The 24,949-nt window shown below is 36.8% G+C and overlaps 2 protein-coding genes across 3 annotated transcripts in view; both read left to right on the forward strand.

The window, feature by feature from the left end:
* The window catches only part of LOC127438155 (WD repeat and FYVE domain-containing protein 3-like), a 124,892-nt gene extending 111,646 nt beyond the window's left edge, over window positions 1–13,246 (forward strand). For both annotated transcript variants that reach the window (XM_051693505.1, XM_051693513.1), the window contains 3 exons: window positions 7,085–7,196; window positions 7,380–7,577; window positions 10,285–13,246. In XM_051693505.1, the coding sequence (XP_051549465.1) occupies window positions 7,085–7,196; window positions 7,380–7,577; window positions 10,285–10,405 (431 nt within the window). In that variant the 3' untranslated portion in view covers window positions 10,406–13,246. The remainder of the gene's footprint in view (window positions 1–7,084; window positions 7,197–7,379; window positions 7,578–10,284) is intronic.
* Window positions 13,247–14,426: 1,180 nt separating this feature from the next.
* cds1 (CDP-diacylglycerol synthase (phosphatidate cytidylyltransferase) 1) overlaps window positions 14,427–24,949 on the forward strand; it is a 30,933-nt gene continuing 20,410 nt past the window's right edge. The window contains exon 1 of the mRNA XM_051696252.1: window positions 14,427–14,724. Coding sequence (XP_051552212.1) covers window positions 14,662–14,724 — 63 coding nt within the window. The 5' untranslated portion in view covers window positions 14,427–14,661. The remainder of the gene's footprint in view (window positions 14,725–24,949) is intronic.

Consider the following 24,949-nt stretch of genomic DNA (forward strand, 5'->3'; position numbering starts at 1 on the left):
CCTTCTTTATACATTTACAAAAGCAGTGAATGTGAAGAGACTGTGAATGTTTTAAAGTGAATTAAGTTTTATTCTGTTGGGTTGGAAGCATTAAATTATTAGTTTTACAGATAATGGAGCTGTCTCTTCTTTCAGTTTGTAGAGCCATACAGTACAGACAGGGGCATAGCAGTCATTTTAAAAGTGGGGGGACACAGCTGTCAGTTGGTGGCTCGCACAGACCCAACACTTGCAGTGCAGAATTAATATATTACAATATATATTAATATATATGTATTATTTATTTTTAATATTTGTATTTTAAAGATTCAAGTATTGCTAAATTAGCTGCAAAAATAAAGGGCATCTTGTGGAGCACTTGCTTCTGTCTCACACATGACAATAAAAGTCTGAGCACAAGCCGGTCCTGAATAAATTATTTAATCAAGTACAATAATGTCAATCGTGCATGTGCACAATTTTATTTTTTACTCTGTGCTTTTTGGGATTTAAATGTATCCAAGTGGCTCAAATGTTTTGACTACGTTCACCAACATTTGTTCAGATCCATTTAATGATTCAGTGACCATTTCTGGGAATGCCAGAAGGTGGTGACAAATGAGTGGCTTATGTGGAATTACTCACTGAATCAACAATCAAAAGAAAATTTTAAAGCTCAACTAGTGACTAGTCGAGAGAGTTTAATATAAATAGATTTTGGTCAATGCAGCATTCTTTGCATGCATTTATGTTTTGTCCGGTTACAATAAATTAAACCTTACTTTGCTAAAGCCCATTAGAACTTTGGCAGGAAAGTGGCAGATTTTAAGGTTTCTGAGCTAGATCATGATCAGCATTGTAGGGTTGCATCTTACTGTCAGTAACTCCAGCAGAATCAGGATGCAGCCAACCTAAACATGCATCACCCTTCATCCTTGCAACACTTGGATACAATGACCTGTTAATGTGAGATAAAAAACAGAGTTAAAAGTGAATTACCTTAAAATCCCAGAGTGATTTGGTCTGCTCTTGGCCCACTTTCTAGAAACAGCATGCATGCCAGTCACCAGTGATGCACTTTAATAACCTTTTCCAGTTTCTTCATGTTCTTCATGAGGTAAATTGTTAAAAGGTAATGAACTTGGGGGGCCTGGGTAGCTTAGCGAGTATTGACGCTGACTACCACCCCTGGAGTCACGAGTTCGAATCCAGGGCATGCTGAGTAACTCCAGCCAGGTTTCCTAAGCAACCAAATTGGCCCGGTTGCTAGGGAGGGTAGAGTCACATGGGGTAACCTCCTCGTGGTCGCTATAATGTGGTTCTCGCACTCGGTGGGGCGTATGGTGAGTTGTGCGTGGATGCCACGGAGAATAGCGTGAAGCCTCCACACGCACTAGGTCTCCACGGTAACACGTGCAACAAGTCACGTGATAAGATGCGTGGATTGATGGTCTCAGATGCGGAGGCAACTGAGATTTGTCCTCCGCCACCCGGATTGAGGCGAGTCATTACGCCACCACAAAGACCTAGAGCGCATTGGGAATTGGGCATTCCAAATTGGGGAGAAAAAGGGGAGGGAACTCGCAACCGGATATGCCACAACTTCCAACGGCATGTGCCAGAGGCATCAAAACGTAAGATGCCATACCACAAAATGTTAATACCGCTACTGGAATATTAGCTGATAGTACCGTTCGCGACCATAGCTGGATACAGTGTTTTGCGGGACGTGTGCTTCTGTTTCCCCTGTTGTTAGTTTGGTGTTGCTAAGAGATGCTGTCTGTCTTTTTGCGCCTTACATCTAGAAAATAACCTTTGGTGCTACCATGGCATTACTTTCCATCCATCCATCCATCCATCCATCCATATACCTGTATATTTCGCTAAATGACTTTCCAAATGTTTAGTTTCACTGGTAAAAATATCAATATCTTTTACTACCCTACAAAGGCCATTTTTTCTGCCTTAAAATGTCTGGGCGTCAGAGACCGTAAGTCGTGGAGACACCAAATTTGGCAGGATGATCCCAAATCCCCATCACAACACGGGCGCACAATTGCACACCCATCTGACCCTAGGTGCTGCTATAATAAACACTTTTACGTTTTGGTGCAAATCTCTGCAACCGTAAGGGCTAGAATCGCTGATTCTTTGAGTCAAGCCCTACAAAATGTATCTCCTATTTTATTTTCCTCTATATTGTTTTCTGCCATTTTGAATTTTTTGATAAAACTACTTTTTCAAACTCCTCCTAGACCATTAGTCCAATTGGCATGCAATGTTGGATACATCATCTACAGACCCTCCTGACAAAAAGTTATCAAAAGAATTTCGAAACGTCAAATCTTTCCGAAGATGTTAACAATACAATTCCTTCAGTTTAACGCGATTTGAGTAACTGATCAATATCTAATCATCGCATACTCCAAATGTAACCAAACTTGGTGCACATAGTCAACAGGACGTTTAGAAGATGTCAGCAAAGTTATATACAATTCCGCCCCTAGGGGGCATTACAACTAAAAAACTGTCATAACGTTGCAGCCATTTGAGCAACAACGTTCCAATTAAATATGCATCTTCTTTGGTTCAAATGCTAACATATTCTTAAAAAATCGATTCGACAAATTAACAAAAATGTAAAATTTCAGCACCTTCTAATTCGTATTGGGAATGGCCGAGGGTTATGGAAATTATTATACACAAGCAGAGTGTCAACTCGAAGCTGCATTTAAAATGTTGTGACAATCGGCCACATGGTGGCAGTATAATTAGCTAATTCCAATTTTTGCTGATAACTCCGGAAATGTATAGGCTACAATACAAATTTGTAGCTTCTCTGAATCCACCAGTGCCCCACAATGATATGGTCACTTTATTTTCCATTTCCACAATTTACTTTTTTTACAATTTCGATTATCATGAAACTTGGTATATCATCTACAAAGCCTCCTCACATAAGGTAATTTTGATATGTCAAATCATTCTGAAGATATAAACAAATATGTTTTGGGGCATGGCCTATAATGACTAATTAGCCTGTATCTTGTGAGCGAAATTTTCAAACTTAAAACCTTTTACACGAGGACAAGAAAACACTCTGAAGAAACATGCAGAGTTTCGCTCATTTGTTATGCTAGGGGGCACTGTAACTTAGGAAAATCCTATTTTTGCAGTTGAAATGTCACACCAAAATAGTTGTCCACAGCATCCACAGGATTTTTTTTGTGAAATTTGATTATTTTGATGATAAACACCAGGACAGTCTGAAGACACATGCTAAATTTCACCAAAAGTGAATTACAGATGCAGATGTTGTACCAATTTTGCCACAGGACAAGAAATCCTTCTACAAAATTCCCTGCTTCGACATGCAGTCTGTCTACATTAGCGCATGCAAAAGATTTGGTTTGCAAAGGTCTCCTGGCTTCTTGTTTATTTGTTAAGGAAACTTCTGTTTTTCTTTATCTGGTGCTGCTGTGCGTGAGTAATATTCATCACTTTTTTAAATGCATTAATTGATTTTACTTGAATTAATTTTTCCATGGATATAAGTATGTAATACTTGTAATGATTATAGACTCGACTGATTTCTCAGTTATTTATCATCAAAGGTGTTTATTCATCTTCACAAGTTTATTATTTGTTATCTGTAAACAGAAAGCTTAGTTAGCTCTTTAGTATTATAATGAGCGCACCTGCAGGTCTCTGTACAGAGTTCAAGCCTGTAATCCGACATCTCATGTCAGCAAGAGACTTTCTGGCTTTAATATGACTGTATTTTGCACTTATATAATATCATGTGTATAAGTGGTAGCCTGCATGTGATGACACTTGACCATAAGTTACTCATGCTCAAAATAAAAACATCACAGTTCAAACATTTATTTGTCAAATTCACAGCATAATGCAGCATTTTCTGACATTAATAAAATGTTCTATAAATATTCTGTTTTCGATACATTCAGCCGTAACTACACAAACATTTCCTCAGCATTTGCTGTATTAGCAACATGGACTGGAATAATGCAGGTCATGTATATGAAGGTAAATAATGCTTTTTATAAGGCTACTGATGTATATAAAATATAAATGTAGAAGTGCATATCAATGAAAGGGATTAGATCTCATTCTCCCTTGTGTTTTAGTGAAAAACTGGGGAAACATGCCTTCATTATTTTTAAATAGATTTAGCCATTACAGAGGAGATTCATAATTATCAAGATTGAATATCATCAGTAGCCTGAAAATGTTTTAGATACTTTTTGAAGCCATTGTACCCAACCCTAGTTTATTGCACCTCTTTAAAACCTGTTTTGTTTAAGTAATATGACAACATTTATTCTTTAAAGTATAATTGCTTTGCTGGATTGTCATAATTAGTTTTGTACTGCTATTTATTGTGCTGATTTCAGATGTTCTCACATAAACCAAACATGCACAGTCTTTACTTTACAATATACTTTTGGAATATACTCTAGAGTAGCTGCCATTCTTTCTAAAAGAAGAATTGAGCAAATTGGTGTACAAGCAGTCCTTTTTATGTAAAAAAAAAACACAAAAAAAAACATCAGTATAATGCATTATAGACTTACAGTCTCTTCAACTGCATGTACTGAATGAAGCCATATAAAGGTCTTAGATCGCATCTAATATTCACAGTTTGTTGCTTTGGGGAGTTTGTTGTCTACTTATTTCTGAAAAATGCTATTTTTCAATGTTTTGTCCACATAATGATCGAAAACACTTTAAACAACAATACAACCCATTGAGGAGACTGTAAGATCCCTGTCAAAAAAACATACAGCTCTGGAAAAAATTAAGAGACCACTCCAAATGTTCAGTTTCTCTGGATTTAGTATTTATAGGTATGTGATTGAGTAAAATGAATTTTTTTGTTTTTTTCGATAAACTAATGACAACATTTCTCCCAAATTGCAAACAAATATATTCATGTAGAGCATTTATTTGCCGAAAATGACAACTGGTCAAAATAACAAAAAAAACGACGTGTTTTCAGAACTCGAATAATGCAGAGAAAACAAGTTCATATTCATTTATAAACAACATAATACTAGTGTTTTAACTTAGGAAGAGTTCAGAAATCAATATTTGGTGGAATAACTCTGATTTTCAATCACAGCTTTCATGCGTCTTTGCACACTTTCCACCAGTCTTTCACATTTCTGTTGGGTGACTTTATGCCACTCCTGGCGCAATAATTCAAGCAGGAATTCAACAGACACTGGAATGGAATGGCTGCCATACATGTAGAGATGCTTATTTGAGAAACATTTGGAGTCATCTCTTAATTTTTCCAGAGGTGTATATTCAGGGTTGGGAGGTTTACTTTTGAAATGTATTCCACTACAGATTACAGAATACATGCTGTAAAATGACATTTGTAAAGTATTTCGTTACAGATTAGATTACTCAAGGTCAGTAACGTATTCTAAATACTTTGGATTACTTCTTCAACACTGGTAGATTTTTTTCACTTGTTTTGACTATAAAAACTCTGCCAGTACAGTAAGACAAAATACACAAGTTAAAAATACATTCTCTGAAAAACATAAATATTTTATGCAGTGTTGTTTCTAAAACAAGATAAATCGAATTGATCTTGTTTTAAGGATTTTTAGATATTTTTACAGGAAAACAATACAAAAATTATTATCAAGAATATGATTTTTGCCCTAATATCAAAGATCTTACTAGAAAAAAATTATGATACAACGTGAATTTTCTTGATAAAAAATATGATCGTGCCTGGTAACATGTGCATGTAAAATGGCTAGAAATAGCATTTTAGCATAGCTTAAAGCTGACAATTTACACAAGGTTTATTTCTATTTCTTCTGCACCAAACTTACTTCAAACTTACTTCTCTGTCTGCTCGTATGAATGTAACACATCATAAGAAAGTGTTTCACTGCTGTTCAAATGCACTTTGGATCACATTATTTATTTGTATAAATGTTTTCCATCTGAAAGGACTAAATATTAAATGAAACAAATGACAATAAAATGCAAAGTAATCTCTTCAGTAATCAAAATACTTTTTGAATGTAACTGTATTCTAATTACCAATGATTTAAACTGTAACTGTAGTGGAATACAGTTACTTATATTTTGTAGTTTAAATACGTAATCCCGTTACATGTATTTTGTTACTCCCCAACCCTGTGTATATTGCACTGTGAAAAAGGTCTATGCCTGCTTGGCCCCCGATGATTGCTGCTTACGGCTATATTTGCTTATTACATTTCTGTCAAACAGAAAGAATTGTCATCATTTAATATTATATAATTCTTTAAGCGGTTCCCATCTTTGTCAAATTTTAGGTTCTTAATCTTCTGTGTTATTGATCTCTCCATTTAAAATATTTTCTTTCAATCCATCCTTATTTTCCTCCTTGATATTATTTCTCTCCACTCCATCTTGCATACGTGGAGACTCTTATTTGTCTTTGTAATTTGCTGTAAGGCTGTAATTCTAATTACTCTGAAAGTGTATTGGTCTTAACAATTACGCCATGTTAAACCAATTTAAGACATTAAATTAGAAGTCATCCCTATGATATCCCCCAGCCCACCCCAGCATATCTGGCAGGAGCCGGGCCTGTGCCTCACTGTAACCTCGATTTTTGCTTTAAAGAAAAAGAGGGACAAGTCAAAATAATGCCACAAATGCAGTCGACTGAGCTCAACTTGTATAGAACCCGGGATATTCTTTTAAGGTTTTCAACATTTGTGCGTGTGCATTGCTCTGCAACACATAACGTTGATCATGCTTTGACTTTTTTATTTTTTTATTTTAAGTAACTGTTTTACTTGTTGTCTGGAACTGTTAGTGGAGTGAAAATAGAAAAAATACCTGTCCATATTGTTTCTAATGTAAGTTACTCAATATTAACTTCTTGTTTATGAAATTGTTGTATAAAAGCAATATCAAACTCACAATCATGCTGTTGTAAAGACAGTCAGCGTGGCTGTGATTACCTAATTTTCATTCAAGTGCTGTTCTCTTGTGATGGAGGATTCTTATATTGTTTTTATGTGAGCAACTTGCATGTATGTTGCCGTTTGCTTTGTCTCCTGTCCAGGCTACAGATGGGAGAGACAGCTGGTGTTCCGGAGCAAACTCACCATGCACACAGCGTTTGACCGCAAGGACAATGCGCATCCTGCGGAAATCACTGCACTTGCCATTTCAAAGTTAGTGCTCTCTCTCTCTGTTTGTGTGTGTGGTGTATTGAGGCTGAGATGAAAGAGAGAAGAGAAACTGAGGGACTAAGTGTGATTTGTTATTAAGATAACCGTGTTTAATAATTGGAAATCAAATGAATTGTCTCTAAATATGACGGTTGCCTCCATAACAAGCTGTTGTTCTGTACTCAGAGACCACAGTAAGATCCTGATAGGTGATGGCCGTGGCCGAGTGTTCAGCTGGTCTGTCAGTGATCAGCCAGGACGCTCTACTGCAGATCACTGGGTGAAGGACGAGCAGGTGGACAGCTGCTCTGGATGCACTGTACGCTTCTCCCTCACTGAAAGACGCCACCACTGCAGAAACTGTGGCCAAGTCTTCTGCCAGAAGTAAGACATAGATTATATGCAGTAACATTTACAATACATCAGGGGTCCCTCAGTTATGAAAACTGGAAATGTCATGGAATTTAAAAAATTTGGATTTCCAGGACTGGAAAATCTCTTTCCAAAGATTGGTACTTCACAAAAAAAAAAAAAAAAAAAAATGGAAATCTACCCCTCTAATCTCTATAAAGTGATTTCTAAAAATGTTTAGTAATCATGATGAATGACTGGAAAGGTCATGGAAAAGTCATGGAAGTGTATTGGTCAAAGAGTCGAAACACTGATACATGGACCATAAATACATTCAATTACTTTTAGATTAATTCAGTAAAAAAAAAAAATAAATAAATAAATAAATATATATATATAATATATATATATACAGTTGAAGTCATTAAAACAAATTTTTTAACCACTCCACAGATTTAATATTCTGTATATTAAACTTCAATATTTAAGTTGTTTAGGACATCTACTTTGTGCATGACATGAGTAATTTTTCCAACAATTGTTTACAGACAGATTGTTTCACTTTTAATTGACTATATCACAATTCCAGTGGGTCAGAAGTTTACATACACTAAGTTAACTGTGCCTTTAAGAAGCTTGGAAATTCTAGAAAATGATGTCAAGCATTTAGGTGCCAGATGGGCTGGTTTGAGTATTTTTGTAACTGCTGATCTCCTGGGATTTTCACACACAACAGTCTCTAGAATTTACTCAGAATGGTGCCAAAAACAAAAAACATCCAGTGAGCGGCAATTCTGTGGACAGAAATGCCTTGTTGATGTGAGAGGTCAACAGAGAATGGCCAGACTGGTTAGAACTAACAAAGTCTATGATAACTGAGATGCGGGTTGATGCTGTTTTGGCAGGTGGTTTTAATTTTGTGGCTGATCGGTGTGTGTGTGTGTGTGTGTGTGTGTGTATACAGTGCATCCGGAAAGTATTCACAGCGCTTCACTTTTTCCACATTTTGTTATGTTACAGCCTTATTCCAAAATGGATTCAATTCATTATTTTCCTCAAAATTCTACAAACAATACCCCATAATGACAACATGAAAGAAGTTTGTTTGAAATCTTTGCAAATTTATTAAAAAGAAAAAACTAAACAAAAATCACATGTACATAAGTATTCACAGCCTTTGCTCAATACTTTGTTGAAGCACCTTTGGCACCAATTGAGTATGATGCTACAAGCTTGGCACACCTATTTTTGGGCAGTTTCTCCCATTCTTCTTTGCAGGACCTCTCAAGCTCCATCAGGTTGGATGGGGAGCGTCGGTGCACAGCCATTTTCAGATCTCTCCAGAGATGTTCAATCGGGTTCAAGTCTGGGCTCTGGCTGGGCCACTCAAGGACATTCACAGAGTTGTCCCGTAGCCACTCCTTTGTTATCTTGGCTGTGTGCTTAGGGTCATTGTCCTGTTGGAAGATGAACCGTCGCCCCAGTCTGAGGTCCAGAGCACTCTGGAGCAGGTTTTCATCAAGGATGTCTCTGTACATTGCTGCATTCATCTTTCCCTCGATCCTGACTAGTCTCCCAGTTCCTGCCGCTGAAAAACATCCCCACAGCATGATGCTGCCACCACCATGCTTCACTGTAGGGATGGTATTGGCCAGGTGATGAGCGGTACCTGGTTTCCTCCAGACATGACGCTTGCCATTCAGGCCAAAGAGTTCAATCTTTATTTCTCATGGTCTGAGAGTCCTTCAGGTGCCTTTTGGCAAACTCCAGGCAGGCTGTCATGTGCCTTTTACTGAGGAGTGGCTTCCGTCTGGCCACTCTACCATACAGGCCTGATTGGTGGAGTGCTGCAGAGATGGTTGTTCTTCTGGAAGGTTCTCCTCTCTCCACAGAGAAATGCTGGAGCTCTGTCAGAGTGACCATCGGGTTCTTGGTCATCTCCCTGACTAAGGCCCTTCTCCCCCGATCACTCAGTTTGGCCGGGCGGCCAGCTCTAGGAAGAGTCCTGGTAGTTCCAATCTTCTTCCATTTACGGATGATGGAGGCCACTGAGCTCATTGGGACCTTCAATGCTGCAGAAATTTTTCTGTACCCTTCCCCAGATCTGTGCCTCGATACAATCCTGTCTCGGAGGTCTACAGACAATTCCTTGGACTTCATGGCTTGGTTTGTGCTCTGACATGCACTGTTAACTGTGGGACCTTATATAGACAGGTGTGTGCCTTTCCAAATCATGTCCAATCAACTGAATTTACCACAGGTGGACTCCAGTCAAGTTGTAGAAACAACTCAAGGATGATCAGTGGAAACAGGATGCACCTGAGCTCAATTTTGAGTGTCATGGCAAAGGCTGTGAATACTTATGTACATGTGAGTTTTTTTTATTTTTATTTTTTATAAATTTGCAAAGATTTCAAACAAACTTCTTTCACGTTCTCATTATGGGGTATTGTTTGTAGAATTTTGAGGAAAATAATGAATTGAATCCATTTTGGAATAAGGCCGTAACATAACAAAATGTGGAAAAAGTGAAGCGCTGTGAATACTTTCCGGATGCACTGAGAGATATATATATATATATATAAAATTCTTCAAATTGGGAAAAAGTACTGCCCCTGTGACTTTTATTTTACAAAATGGCTTGAAATGGCTTGATGCCTAAAATAACATTTCAGTGACTATACAGCTTTAATTTCAGTCTTCATTGTTAAGAAATCAGAATCTGTTGCTGTTCCCTCAGGTGCAGTCGCTTCCAATCAGAGATCAAGCGGCTGAAAATCTCCTCTCCTGTGCGTGTGTGTCAGAACTGTTACTACAACCTGCAGCATGAGCGGGGCTCTGAAGAAAGCCCGAGAAACTAGATCTTTCTCTCCCACATCACACTCCAAACCCTATACCCCAACCACCCGCTAAAAAAAAACATTTCACTGCTCCTCATGCAAAAACCCATTTGTATAGCATTGACGTAGACCAAAATGGGATCACTAATCCTTATAATTTCATATATTACGGAAGTGTGACCATTAGAGAAAGACAATTGTAGGTTTACTTTTTCCATTTATGCAGTTTCTTTTGCAGTATGCTCAAGTCATCTTTGCATTGGTATCGTCCACAAAGTTTGCAACGTTTAGATTTTAGAAAAAGCAATGTGTATAACACACTTCCTCATAAAATTAGATGATATTTGTTTATATTGTATATACTTGCAATGGCCTTTTTAACTATAAACAAACAAAAAGTCATTTAAGAGATAAAAGAACAAAAATCAAAACACAACACATTGCTTGTAATATAGTATTATGTTAAAAATCACTCCTGGCTTTAAAAACAAAAATGTGCGCGTGTGTAGTCAATGTCACAAGTCACAGCATCCCAGTGTGAATAATATTGGAGACTATGAATGTTGATAATAAATGTTTGTGGGTTCTAATTATGCAAATATGATTAATTATTTTGTTTAATTATTCTGTTTTATTCTTATTTGTTGTAAGGAAGTGTTGCCCACAGTATCAGCTTGTTGCCATAGAACAGCAGACAACTACAGAACTTGGTTTTAATGTAAAATTTTGTTGCCAAGCTGCCTTGATCTGTAACTATTATCATATATTTTTACAGTCTTATAGGGCAACGGTAGTATGTACATTTTGAATTTAGAGTAAACACAGCTGTTTTTTAACTGTTCTAAATCGTTTTTTAAAGACAGAATTTAGATGGAAGCCTTTAAATCATTTCACCAAAATTGTTATGATGCATTTCTAAGACAGAAGTGTTTGTAGACAATTGAAAGACTAGAATATGAAACATGTTTATGTATGTCTGTTCTCTAAATTTTGGGTCGTGTGGGACTTATCCATTATTTATTACTCTCTTACACTAACCCAGCTCTTAAAAATTAATGTTTTTTTTTTTTTGTTTGTTTTTTTTTATTAAAAACAGCCATTTCATTCTTTTTTGTATTGAAAATCTCACAAAGTAATGTTAAGTTTGAATCGTTTGCAATGTTGCACCAATTTAAATGTTTGTCTGTAGATAATGAAAGCAATAGTTACTGATGTTTTCACTCCACGTGCATTTTAGGAAAGAGTGTACCTTGAAAGTTATTGTGTGTAATGAAAAAAGGGATGAACACTTTTTAATGTATAATGAAAGACTGGAAGCCTAGTGTCTTTATACTTTAGTTTAGACTATGGAAGAGAAAGTTTGTTGTTTTCATCTATTCATTTGTCAGTGATACTGTGGGCAATACCCTATTAAAAGTGCTGCTTTTCATTAATAGAGAGAATTCTTTTCTCTTTCTGTCTTTAAAGTCTTACATTTGCATCCTTTTTAAAAGATGAAAAATGTGTTACACATGCAGTTGTTTTTATTCATTGTTTTATGATTTTGGTCATTTGTGATACAGCCTAATATGCACTCGTTATAGTTTAAAGAGCACCTATTATGGTTTATCAAATATTATCTTTCATGTAGTGTGTTATATAGCTGTTTGTGAATGTAAAAAAATCTGCAAAGTTTCAAAATCAAAGTGCACGACAAATGGAGTTATTGACTCACAATATTTTGAACGATTCTGAACACCTGAAACGAGTTGTTAGTAATTCCAGACTTACTTCCTGTACTAACCTACGAAATTTGGTAACAAAAAACCCGCCTCTGGTCTTCATTGGCTGCTCGCGAACAGCTTTTACCCGCCCTCAAACACTACACTAAGCGGAAGACCAATCACAACAGACTGAGACATCTGACCAATCAGAGCAGAGTAGGATCTCTGAAAGGAGGAGTTTAGAATGAATCCTTTAGAATGGATCATTGAACGAGTCGTTTTTGACACTGGGAAAAAAAGGTAATGCTGCAATTTAAATTATGAGCAATGAAAGTGTTTTTTGACCTTGGATGCATGTAAATCTATTGTATGAGACCTTTAAAACAAAATTAGGCATGTTTAAAAACCATAATAGGTGCTCTTTAATTATTGTTCATTAATGTACTGTAATTCAGTGTGCAATCGTGACATCAAGCTGTTGGAATTTTGCTGTCAACAAGCAGCTTAAGGATCAAATGGCTAGATCAATTTGAAATTATTTGTGCACCTTGACATGTAGAAGGTAAAGAAAGACAAAGTAATCATTGTTTTATCAGATGCATTTTTATGTTGTGGGACATTATTTGAAAGGAGTATACATTTCTTTACATTAAGATGAACTGTACAAAGTATTTATGCAATTACAATGTTTTCTTTTTGTATGATTGTGATTTATTTTGTAATTTCTCAGCAAGTTTGCTTACTTGTTGCATGTCTAACACAGCTGTTAGTGTATTGTACATTTTCTGGCATTATGTTTTATTTGTTTTCTCTTTTGGCTCATTTTTATGGCATTATCTAATGAGTTGATCCTGAAGATTTTGTGTACAGTTTAGGCAGAAATCTGGGTTGACTTTTATACTGTGTATGGATGTTAAGGACCGATCCCAGGACAGATTAAATACACACAGATTGTCCCTTTTTCATGGTCTTGTGATAGACTGCATAACTACAGTATATAGTGTGCAAAACTGTGGTATCTGAATGTTCATTGTATATTTGTGTTGAAAAACAATAACATGACCCCTCCCCATAGCGTAACCCTATACATGTTATTATGATGCAATAGATATGGTACTCATACTTTTTAATTTAATTTCAATTAAAAACTTGCTGTTTACCACCACCAGTATTTTCTGCTCAGATGAGTTATTTTCATCTTTAGTTACAATGTAGTGCACAAATATGACATTTGAAATGTCAGGAACTTGCTCTTGCATTTGGATTCATGTGTAAGATTTTTAAGATTCACCATTGTAATCATGCAGTGAGATTTCACACTTGAATTGACAAAATTGCATTTTACCAGTTAAATGCATATGTTTACTCAATATAATCAATGACTCCTTTAAAAGACACTTGAGTAAACGCATACCTAATAAATATATATATATATATAAGGAAAACTTATTACTGCACAACTCAAAATACAAATGTATGTATTAACCAACATCTTGGCCTACAGCCTTTTTTCAGTGTACACTAAAACAGACCTCGTTCATTGTGTTATAATCTCATGCAATGTTTGTCCAGATTTTCTTCATGCATAAAAGAAATGTGTCTCTAATGCTCAGCTACAACAAAACCTGCTATTACACCTTTCTGATGAAGCCATTGAGGTGTTTGATTACTGGTTTCCAAGAACACCACTGAACGGTCATTTGTTTGAGAAACGATCCATTCAAGTGGAACATGAATCCCTGAGTCTCCTTGCAAAATGCATGTTTAAATTTGGGTATCTACTAAACCGCCGTCTTGAGAAAGCTATTGAGAGACTGCCTTGCAATCTGTTGACAAAGTGACATACCAAAACCATAGGTCTGTTTACAAGAATGGGTAACACTTTATAACATCTTTAATTAACATGTTATTAAAAAACATGCTTAACTGATGAGCAATTTTTAAATTTTAAAGTTTCGTAACGTTTCTATATGAATGTATAATAACTAGTATAATGTAATTACATATAACAGTCATACAACATAATATAATTTAATAATCAATATAAATGTTATTAATGAACGTTATAAAGTGTAGCATAATGCACCTGCCTTCCACAACACTACCATGGCCAAACTGCACTAAATTCTGTTAAAAACATTCATGTCATCACCATACACAGTAATATCTATATGGATGGAAGTGACTTTAAAGTGTGCTTAAAAAACCCTGTCAAGTTCCTCATCTGATGTGGGACCTGCAGAGAAGAAACTGTCACTCTTGCGCTGGTGTGTGCAGACCTCTACCGCAGAGTGGAGCAGTGTTTCCTCTATGTTGAGTCAGTGAGTGAGAGAGGAAAGAGAGAGAAAGAGGTTGGTCTCTCAATGACTGCACTAACAAAACAGCAGCGCAGATCTGCGGGCATAAACAAATGCACGCAGGCTGTCTGTCCCTCACCTGACGCGCGAGACACTTTGATGATCGCTATCGTTGAAATTAACCGGATTAACGAGACCGACCGCAACCCCGCTTTGCTGCTTTCTAACGCGGACCTCCGACGACATCTATGTATTATTTAAACTGAAATAGCCGAAAATGACGGAGCTGAGAAGGCGAGGAGGAGGAGACCCTGACAGCACAGAAAACATCAGTGACAAGGTAATTTATGACGGAGACTTTAATTCGCGGGGTAATCGACTGCGAATGACCTTCTAGCTAAGCAGCTAACGCAACCGGTCAAACCACTTCAACCTGAGCAAATGTTGCACATAAACAACTCTCATACAATAATATTAGGCATGTTAAATTTTCTGAATGGTGACATTGAAAAGACTTCATCTTTAAACTGCCCGGTTGCCTAGTGCAGTGTGTGAAGTTGCTGAGCCAAACACTGCAAAGCCAGGGAGTCAAAGGCTGTTTCAACACAGTGAGCTGCCTACCTACATAGACAGCATTTTTGAACATAATGGGCGCGTTTGAAAGCATTTTGGCCATCATATAGGCACGTTTGTCATCCCCCCCAAAAAACTTGGTTGTTATTTGGCAGTTCATTATGTCAGAGTCAGCTGGTGTGTCAACTTGCCATACAACAGTAAAATGTTTGTTAGGTGTTTTCTATTAGGCTAGTGTTCAGAAGCCAAATCATTTAAGGTCAAACCAGGGCTAATTTAAGATTTTACCCAAAAGCAGTTATATTTTAACATTAACATTATTACCTTACCTATATTATTAGAATTTATCCTGCTCAAGTATTTCTAATTATCAGCATTTATCTACTGTGAACATTCTTGGACACTGTGTAAAAGGCTTAGAGGTGCAAACTGTAATTACAAGATAGTAAACTAACTTGAGCTGAAAAGTCAATTTAGAGTTTCAGAAAGATACTGTTTTGGGAGATATTAGTAAAAGGTAAGTTCTAGGTCAGCTCTGTATCGGCTGTGTGTACTATTAGTGGTTTTTATCAGTTTAGAAATGACTGAATAACAAAAAGTGTTGCGAAAGTGTTCAAAGTCAACTTTTTGCTGTCAGTTATCAATTCGTTTGCTTTTTTGAAAAGCCTTGACACCTGGAATTATCTCCAAAAAATATGTGTACCTTTAACAAAGTCTCTTGTAGTAATTCAATGTTGCATCCGTTCACAAGCAGGTTGTTTAAACTTTGCTTTAATAATTGTTATACTGTGTGGTTTATGGTATTGTAGATATCTTAGGAGCCTTTTCCTCATCCCTGCAAATTATGTAGTGTTGATGAAAGCTGAGTGTTCAATTCAACAAACAATCTTTAGTTTGCTATAGTTTGGCTGCGATCCTATATCACATATGAGGGAGGTCAACAAAACACTTGGCCACAGTTTGGAAAAGTTGTGAAGAATGGAGTAACCCAGTGGTAATCCTGGAAATATATGTATTGTGCATATAAGCACATGTATGTTTTTCCAGAAAACAGTTACAAACATTTTAGTCACAGACAATGCTTCTGAAGGGAAATCTGTTCCCTTTCATGTCTTCACAGTGTTAAACTGTTTTAGAGGAAAGTTTACCATTGAGCATCACATATTCTGTGTCTGGAAAAGTTCTCAACAAGTGATTTGTGGTTAGACATGGAGTGTCTGATGGGCCAAGGGCATCTTTAGGATGCCAACATCGTCTTCAACCCAAGAATTTACATCCATCCATCCATTTTCTCCCGCTTATCTGGGTCGTGGGGGCAGCAGTCTGAGCAGGGATACCCAGATATGTATATATATACACACACACACAGACACACATTGGTGGCCAAAAGTTTGGAATAATTTTGCTGTTTCAGAAAGAAATTTGGTATTTTAATTCACCAAAGTGGCATTCAGCTGATCACAAAGTATAGTCAGGACATTACTGATGTAACAAACAGCACCATCACTATTTGAAAAATGTCATTTTTGATCAAATCTAGACAGGCCCCATTTCCAGCAGCCATCACTCCAACACCTTATCCTTGAGTAATCATGCTAAATTGCTAATTTGGTACTAGAAAATCACCTACCATTATATAAAACACTGCTGAAAGCTATTTGGTTCGTTAATGAAGCTTAACATTGTCTTTGTTTTTGTTTTTGAGTTGTCACAGTATGCAATAGGCATGTCTTAAGGTCAATATTAGGTCAAAAATGGCAAAAAAGAAACAGCTCTCTCTAGAAACTCGTCAGTCAATCATTGTTTTGAGGAATGAAGGCTATACAATGCTTGAAATTTCCAAAAAACTGAAGATTTCATACAAAGGTGTACACTACAGTCTTCAAAGACTAAGGACAACTGGCTCTAACAAGGACAGAATGAGTTGTGGAAGGCCAGATGTACAACTAAACAAGAGGATAAGTACATCAGAGTCTCTAGTTTGAGAAATAGACGCCTCACATGTCCTCAGCTGACAGCTTCATTGAATTCTACTCGCTCAACACCAGTTTCATGTACAACAGTAAAGTGAAGACTCAGGGGTGCAGGCCTTATGGGAAGAATTGCAAAGAAAAAGCCACTTTTGAAACAGAAAAACAAAAAGAAAAGGTTAGAGTGGGCAAAGAAACACAGACACTGAACAACAGATAATTGGAAAAGAGTGTTATGGATCTTAACCCCATTGAGCTTTTGTGGGATCAGCTAGACTGTAAGGTGTGTGAGAAGTGCCCGACAAGACAGCCACACCTATGGCAAGTGCTACAGGAAGTGTGGGGTGAAATGTCACCTGAGTATCTGGACAAACTGACAGCTAGAATGCCAAGGATCTGCAAAGCTGTCATTGCTGCACGTGGAGGATTTTTATTTTATAAATATTTTGTTAACTAGACTCTGGATCTTACGGTTTCAAAAGAGCCTCCTGTTTTTGGAGGATATTTAGTGGCTATTATGCTGGAATACTGTTTTTGTTTATTCATGAATAGCTACATCAGTATAAGCTGCTTTTAACAAATAAATGTACACTGGCGTAAGTGGTAACCTGCAATTGTTACCTCAAGTACTGTATTGATATATAATTATTTTAAAAATGTTATTGTTTTAACCTAATTTTTTCAGGTAAATTTAGTCAGATTAAATAACTAGGGCTGGGTAAAAATATTGATTTTCAGATGCATCGCGAGCTTGATTTGAACGATATTGATTCTGAAATCCCAAAATCTGTCTTTTACTCTATGCAATAATCACTCACATACGCGACCCATTTCCGCGCTATGCGACTAAAAATGTGTGATTAGCCTGGTAAATGTTTAGATTTCACTCACCATTGATTATTAGTAGTAGTAGTAGTAGTAGGCTATAGTGTTGTCAAAATTACTGGTTCTTCGGTACTAAGTCGATACTAAAATAAAAAAAAAGGTGTAACGATACCAGTGTTTCTGCAGTACCGGTAGTACCGAGCACCGACTCAATCCAGTACCAGCGTTCAGTATGACTGACACATGACAGCTTTAAAATGTGCACAGGCCTATTTTGAACGTGTGCTCTGTTACTTCTTGTACACTGAAATGGACAGTTAATAAAATTAAAATCGTGACATGCCCTAATGTGATTTATTAAACAGTTAAAGGCTTCAATCTTACTGTGGAAGAGCTGCGTACTTTAAATAAATCCAACCGCTCAAACACTGGAAACGCAACAGACATTGTCATCTGATACAACGTGATAAGATTAAGAATAAGAGCACTTATCCACTGTGAACCATGCAGCACATGTAAAATATATATTTATATAATTAAAATCAAAGCATTTGCACTTTTATCTCAACTCAACTGTATTTATATCGCATTTAAAACAACAGAGTTGACCAAAGTGCTCCACAGTAATACAATTTAAAACATAACAACATTTCAGAATGGCCACACACACAAACACCAGTAATTTAAATACAAACACTCCAAAACTGTGTCCTGCATTTCATTTGTCAGACTCAAAGGCCAGTGTAAAGAGATGAGATTTCAGACATGACTTAAAAGTCTTCAATGTTCACATTGCGCTGTGACCCATGACGCAAACTGTTTATCTGGAAAAGTGAAGCATCCGGCATAAAACACACGTCATAATAAAAGCACGATTCAAAATAAAATCTAGATGCCTGGAATTGAAGAAAAATATTTTACAACTGTGTAGTAAAATATTCACTGTAATAATAATAATAAATCAAAACATCACAAGCAAGACAGCTGTTGAATAAAAGTTCGGCAAAAAAATGCAATGACCTGTTGAAAAGTTCTATTTTCACTTGTTAAAAGTTTTAAGAATTTATTGATTAGACACCATTTTGATGATGAAATTAAACTTTAAAAATGTTCTGGAAAGTTCTGGAAAATAATTATTATTATTAAACTATAATTATTAAAATAATAATGAAATAATTAAAAATAACTAAACTGGTGTGTTCAATAGCACATTATTATAGTAGCATATTTTTGCTGTGGTATCGAAACTGGTATCAAGAACCGTGAAATTTCACTGGTATCGGTACCGACTACTGAAATTTTGGTAAATTGACAACACTAGTAAGCTATACTGGCGAAGAAGGGTAGCACCGGGATCCTTTCACTGCGTGTTGACAGTGTAAAAAGTTTGGTTTTGGTTTGACTCGTTCCATGCAATAATCAAAATGTTATGTGTGTACAAAGCAACACGCAACCCCTTTGCCATTGAATGTCCCTTTTAATATCTTTTCTGTTCTTTACAGACAATTGTTGATCAAAAACAACCAAAACCCCATTTAATTCTAAGCACATATAGCACGGTTGGGTAAAGAAGCTATCGGAGTCCTCTCTTGCCTGTATGTGTACGCGCTATCAAAGCACAGAGATGCTTAAAGAGACAGTGCCTTTTTTTTTTTTCATGTGTTCTACAAATCAATGTAAATACTCGTAAATATTACAAATTGTGAGTAAAATTTCTACAATTAATATTTTCGTAATATGCCAATAGTTACAAAGTCTTCTGTACACTACCGTTCAAAAGTTTGGGGACACTTGCATGAAAAGTTTCTCATGATCTTAAAAATCTTTTGATCTGAAGGCGTATGCTTAAATGTTTGAAATTAGTTTTGTAGACAAAAATATAATTGTGCCAATATATTAATTTATTTAATTACAAAACTAAAATTTTATAAAAAAAAAAAAAAAGTTTTTTAAATTGATAACTTGGACCGAATAATTAAGAAAAGCAGCCAATAAGTGCCCAACATAGATGGGAACTCCTTCAATAATGTTTAAAAAGCTTCCAAGGGTGATACCTCAAGAAGTTGGTTGAGAAAATGCCAAGAGTACATGTCTGCAAATTCTAAGCAAGATATGACTACTTTGAAGATGCTAAAATACAACACAGTTTTGATTTATTTTGGATTTTTTTAGTCAGAACATAATTCCAATATTTCTATTTCTATTATTCCATAGTTGTGATGACTTTACTATTATTCTAAAATGTGAAAAAATAAATAAAGAATGAGTAAGTGACCCTAAACTTAGTAGTGTATATTAACAGCATTAGCTGAGAATAGAATATTTTTCATATACAGGCAAAGTGGACATTAGAATTGAAATATACCCATTTATGAATCGATATTGAATTGAAATCCAAATCTAATCTAATCGAGAAATTTGTATCAGTACCCAGTCCTATAAAAAACATTTGTTAATTGAATAAAACCATGAAGCACATTTTAGGTTACCTTACAAAACATTTTTTACAGTGCAGCGCTTGATCTTAGCTCTGAAAGAACAGTAAGGCATAAGCAGTTGTTTCCTTATAAGACTAGCACAGGCTGAGCTGTGCTTTGCCTGTCCATTCAGAGCCCCTCAGCCAGTCTTCTCAAGGTCAGTCTCTCCATCACTCACAGCATCAATCAGTGTTTACAGCCCTGTACTTTCACTCATTCTTCCTACTTTCTCTGCCTCAGAGATTGATGTAATCTACAGAACTCAGTCCCATTATTTTCAGTGAATATCTTATTTTCTTTTTCTGTCATTGACAGAATCATCATTAGCTTCTATCTTTCTAGGCTTTAGGATAGTGCTCTGCTAAATGTACCACCTCAGCAGCCCTCAGAGTTCAGTGGCCTGTCACAACCTCTGTGCATACATATCCTCCAGCCTGGCGTGACTGATAGATTCTCTCCAGCTGTCTTTCTGTGGTCATGGCCTACTTCTGCAATTTCCCATAGCAAACTGGTTACTCAGCACCTTTTGTATTCACCCAACTCATAGGCATTTTAGTGCAGATATGATCATATATAATGTACAAAAAATATTTAAAAAAATAATTTGAGTTACATTGTTCTGTTAGTGATTTTCTTATTTTTCCCATTGAGAAAACTAGCTTGGACAAGGACGAATTTCCATGCGGGTCCAGTTTTTTTTATTTTTTATGCTGGTCTAGTTGGTAGACCAGTATATCCATGCAGTTAAATAGCAAAATTTAAGTTGCTTTAATTTATTTCTGCTAGGGATGCATAGATACATAATTTGGTGGTTTGTTTGTTGGTTCTGCATTTTTATGCTTCTTTGTTTCAAATCACTGATAATTACACAACTTCGAAATAAATTTTAATAATAACTTTATTTTCTGTCTCTGCATGTCTTCAATCTTTTCGAGGAACTTGTTCACATTAACACTCTCAACTCACATTAAGGGTGCTATATGTAATATTTTTACTGTACTAAATCATAAAATTACCATAATATGTCATTAGAGAATTAGGAAACATGCTAAGTTGAATTACTGGCTTCTCCGATAACAAAACTACAGCCAGTATATTCTACTTTGAAGTTTCCATTCCGGGCCAGAATTTCTGTTTATGTTTTGGCCTGTGTGATCCCACCCACTGCCCACTCACCAATAGTATTTCGACACTGCCAGGTTGCCAGATTTGAACAAGTTTCAAACACTGCATGCTGCAGCCATGGAAGCCAGCAAACGAACTGGATCAGAGATAACAGATTCCACCTGACCTAAAAAGCCTCGCCATCCGTCTAAAAACCACCATGACCAGAGGCGTAGTAAAACAAGGATAAATACTGGAGACATTTTCAGTTTCGCTCATTCCTGTTGCAACCCGCATGAACTTCGAGTCTGGGGCAGGGCACACAACTCTCCAATATTTTGAATTTGGACTGCAGTATCCATTTCAAACGCTTGTTGTCAATCTTACATAGCACCTTTAACTAAATTCGGAATAGCCTCCTGGTAATAGGCTCACATTAAATTGGTAAGATTTCTTAATTTTTGGAATGTTCTTAACTCATATTAACTGAATTGTGAATGATGAAGCTTGTCCCTTTTTAGCTGAAGCAGCTTCCACTTTAAATTTAACAAACTTCATATTCCTGTACTTTGAGGTTATTAATCACATTAGTTGTGTTAATAATTTAATGGTAGTTCCACCTTGTGAAATTCTATAGTGCAAAAATTGCAACTCTGCTGTCATTGTCACCCAATTCCACGCAAAAGACACATTCTCTAATTGTCTGACACGTTTTTTCCGTGCCCCCCTTTTGACAGAAAATAATCGGCTCTGATCATTAGCTGTTTTTAAATAATCGTTAATATATCTAATAGTGCAGATAACTGCTTTTATCGGCCGATACAGATGTTTGATAAATATTTTGTTGCATCTCTAATTTCTACACCACTAGCAGCACCAAATGGATTTAAAAAGATAATGACTGTTTTCAAAGAGGTCTCCCAAACACTCCCCCATCCTCCAGTGTTTGGCTTAACAGGTAGTCCCTCTCCAAAATCGCAGCATTGACAGAGAGCCTCCTTCAAATTTTCTGATTGGCTATAACTTTGAGGCTGTGGTCAGATCCTGATTTGCTGTATACGTACAAAGCCTCAGTTTTGTCACAGAGACAAGTGCAATTTCTAAGAACACCTATTTCAATAATATCTGTTTGGTAGTAGAGACATGTTATGTGTAGTTTTGTAATTCAGCGCAGCATCCCATCCTGGGTAACAGCATCCAAAACACCATATGCCAGTAACCAACTGTGCTTGAATTTTCAAAAATAAAATAAAAATCCTATAATGCAACAGTGGACTAATTTGCACAGTACTCAGCACTGCATTAGGAATTCTACTGTCTGAGCTCTCCCACATCCGCTTTGGACTGCAGCAGTGAGTGAGTCCAATTTGGTATTAGCTGCACCAATAAGAATTCCTCATCAGCCCATTTTTTGCCATCCCTGTAAAGCATGTAAAGGGTCATGAAACACTACAACACATTTTTTGAGATGTTACCAGTATATATGTCTTGCACACAAGGAAAGAGAATGTCAGCATTCCTTATTTTTGATTTCAAGCGGAAAAAAGTTAATTTAGGGATTTTTCAGGCTATTTTCGTCTTCCGGGTTTGAAATTAAACATAGATTCAACGTCACAGGATGTGACGTATAGGGTTTAGCTTTCTATTGAGTAGGCACATTTGAGATGCCAAATGCCTCACCTTAAATGTAGATGAGAGTAGATGGCTGCAGTCGGGGAGGAGTGAAATAAGAGCTGTCAAGTCAGACAGTTCTTACATCTCGTAGTGGATCAGACACCCACGAGATCAGAGGGAGATATCGCGTGATTCACATTCATGCGCTGTTGCTGATAAAGTTGATGTAATTTTAATTCTGTTGCTTTTAAATTAACATAAATATGATGAACAAGATGCTCAATGTACCTGTTGTTTAATTTCCCCATAAGATGTGTCTTTCCATCCATTTTTAGTTTAAAAAAGACACATATTTGAGATATTTCAGAAATATAATAACAGTCACATAACCTGTACATAGATTGCACTGTCAGAGTGTTGGGAATAATCACACATAATTTATACACATAAAAACATGATCTCAGAGTTTAAAAATCAAACATTTTAGAAGAGAACAAAACATCATGGTTGTTTAAGCCAATGAGCATTAAGCCGTGTCGTCAGCAAGTCGTTTCCCATCATGTTTAGTCAGTGCAGTTGGAGGAGTGCAACTGCGCCCGACTGCACTGCCTGGCATGGGCGCCTCGCCATCGCGAGAGTTTTCTGCCATTGTCAGCATGACTTCACAGCAAGTCGGACCACACTTGAACACATTTCTAACCGGCATGCACCTTTTGGTGATCACCGGTGATAGGTCCTGCACAGATTTTGCTCATCTCGAACAAGCATAATTTCAGTGCCTCTACGTCACGGGTATTCTCAATATTATTCATGAGAAGGCGTGGCTTTTGCCCTTTGACAAGCGAGTACTGCAGGTTTGTCAGTGTGTCGTTGCCATGCACATGACCAGCACTTCAAACTCTCAAGCACCTCAGTTGAGAGAGTTGAAAGCACCCTGACACCAGTCCATGGCTGTTAACTGCATTATTGAAATAAAGCTGAGTGACTGGATCAGACAGTTGATGTGTTCACTACCCCTTCTCCCCTCACTCTGCTGCTGATCATGCCCAGTTTGGGTGCATCTTTTAAAAATGTGGTGAGAGCTCAACTGTGCTGAAAGAAGGGGTGTTGTGACCCTTTAAATGGACAGTGAAAGCTGAGACAAGGTGTCATTCATACCCTGGAAAAATCCCTTTACTGAGACTTTATTTTCACCCTTGTAGCACTTTAGAGAGGATTTTTTAGGGTCCTTACATGACTGCTTTAATGGTAATTTGGCAGGTTTTTTGACAATTCCACTGTTATATGATCTCTGTACAGCATGTTCAGTTCCAGATACTGGCTCTGCCAGTAGGCACTGAATGAGCAATGCGGTCATTCTGGCTAGGTCATTCTGCCTTTGTGTGTTTGTGTTTTGGTGTGTGCCTTTCTAGGGTGGAGCTGGACTGGAGCTTTTCCCTCTCCCAGGGATTAGTGTAGTCTCATTTATGGAGCAGCTAATCAGAAGGCTAGTCTGCTTATCCCCTTTCTCACTGCACTTTCATAGGCAGGACGATACATGTGCAGAGCCAACAGCTCTGAAGGACAGCTATTTGACTCTCTTAAAGGGATATTTCACCTAAAAATGAAAGTTAATTCATCCTTTACTCACCCTCATGTTGTTCCAAGCCTGTATGAGATTCTTTCTTCTGTGGAACACAAAAGTAGATGTTAGGAGGAATAACAGCATCAGTCACCATTTACTTTAATTTTATGGATGGTAATAAAATTCCACAGAAGACAGAACAATAACTGGAACAACGTTAGGGTTAGTAAATGGTGAAATGGTTGAAATGTCCCTTTAAAGGCTAAATATCATGATTTTCCTTGCTCTTAAAAAAAAAGATGAATTTGTTGTGATATATAGACATAATGTTTTAAACGGAAAGATTCTTCCCCAGTCCACCCTGACCATTTTAAATGAAGAATGGTAATTCAGCGCGGCGCCATGCAAGGTTCGGACACGTGAATGGCGAGCTCTGCG

Source organism: Myxocyprinus asiaticus, chromosome 4, assembly GCF_019703515.2.
Source record: "Myxocyprinus asiaticus isolate MX2 ecotype Aquarium Trade chromosome 4, UBuf_Myxa_2, whole genome shotgun sequence".
In the NCBI taxonomy this organism is placed as follows: Eukaryota; Metazoa; Chordata; class Actinopteri; order Cypriniformes; family Catostomidae; genus Myxocyprinus; species Myxocyprinus asiaticus.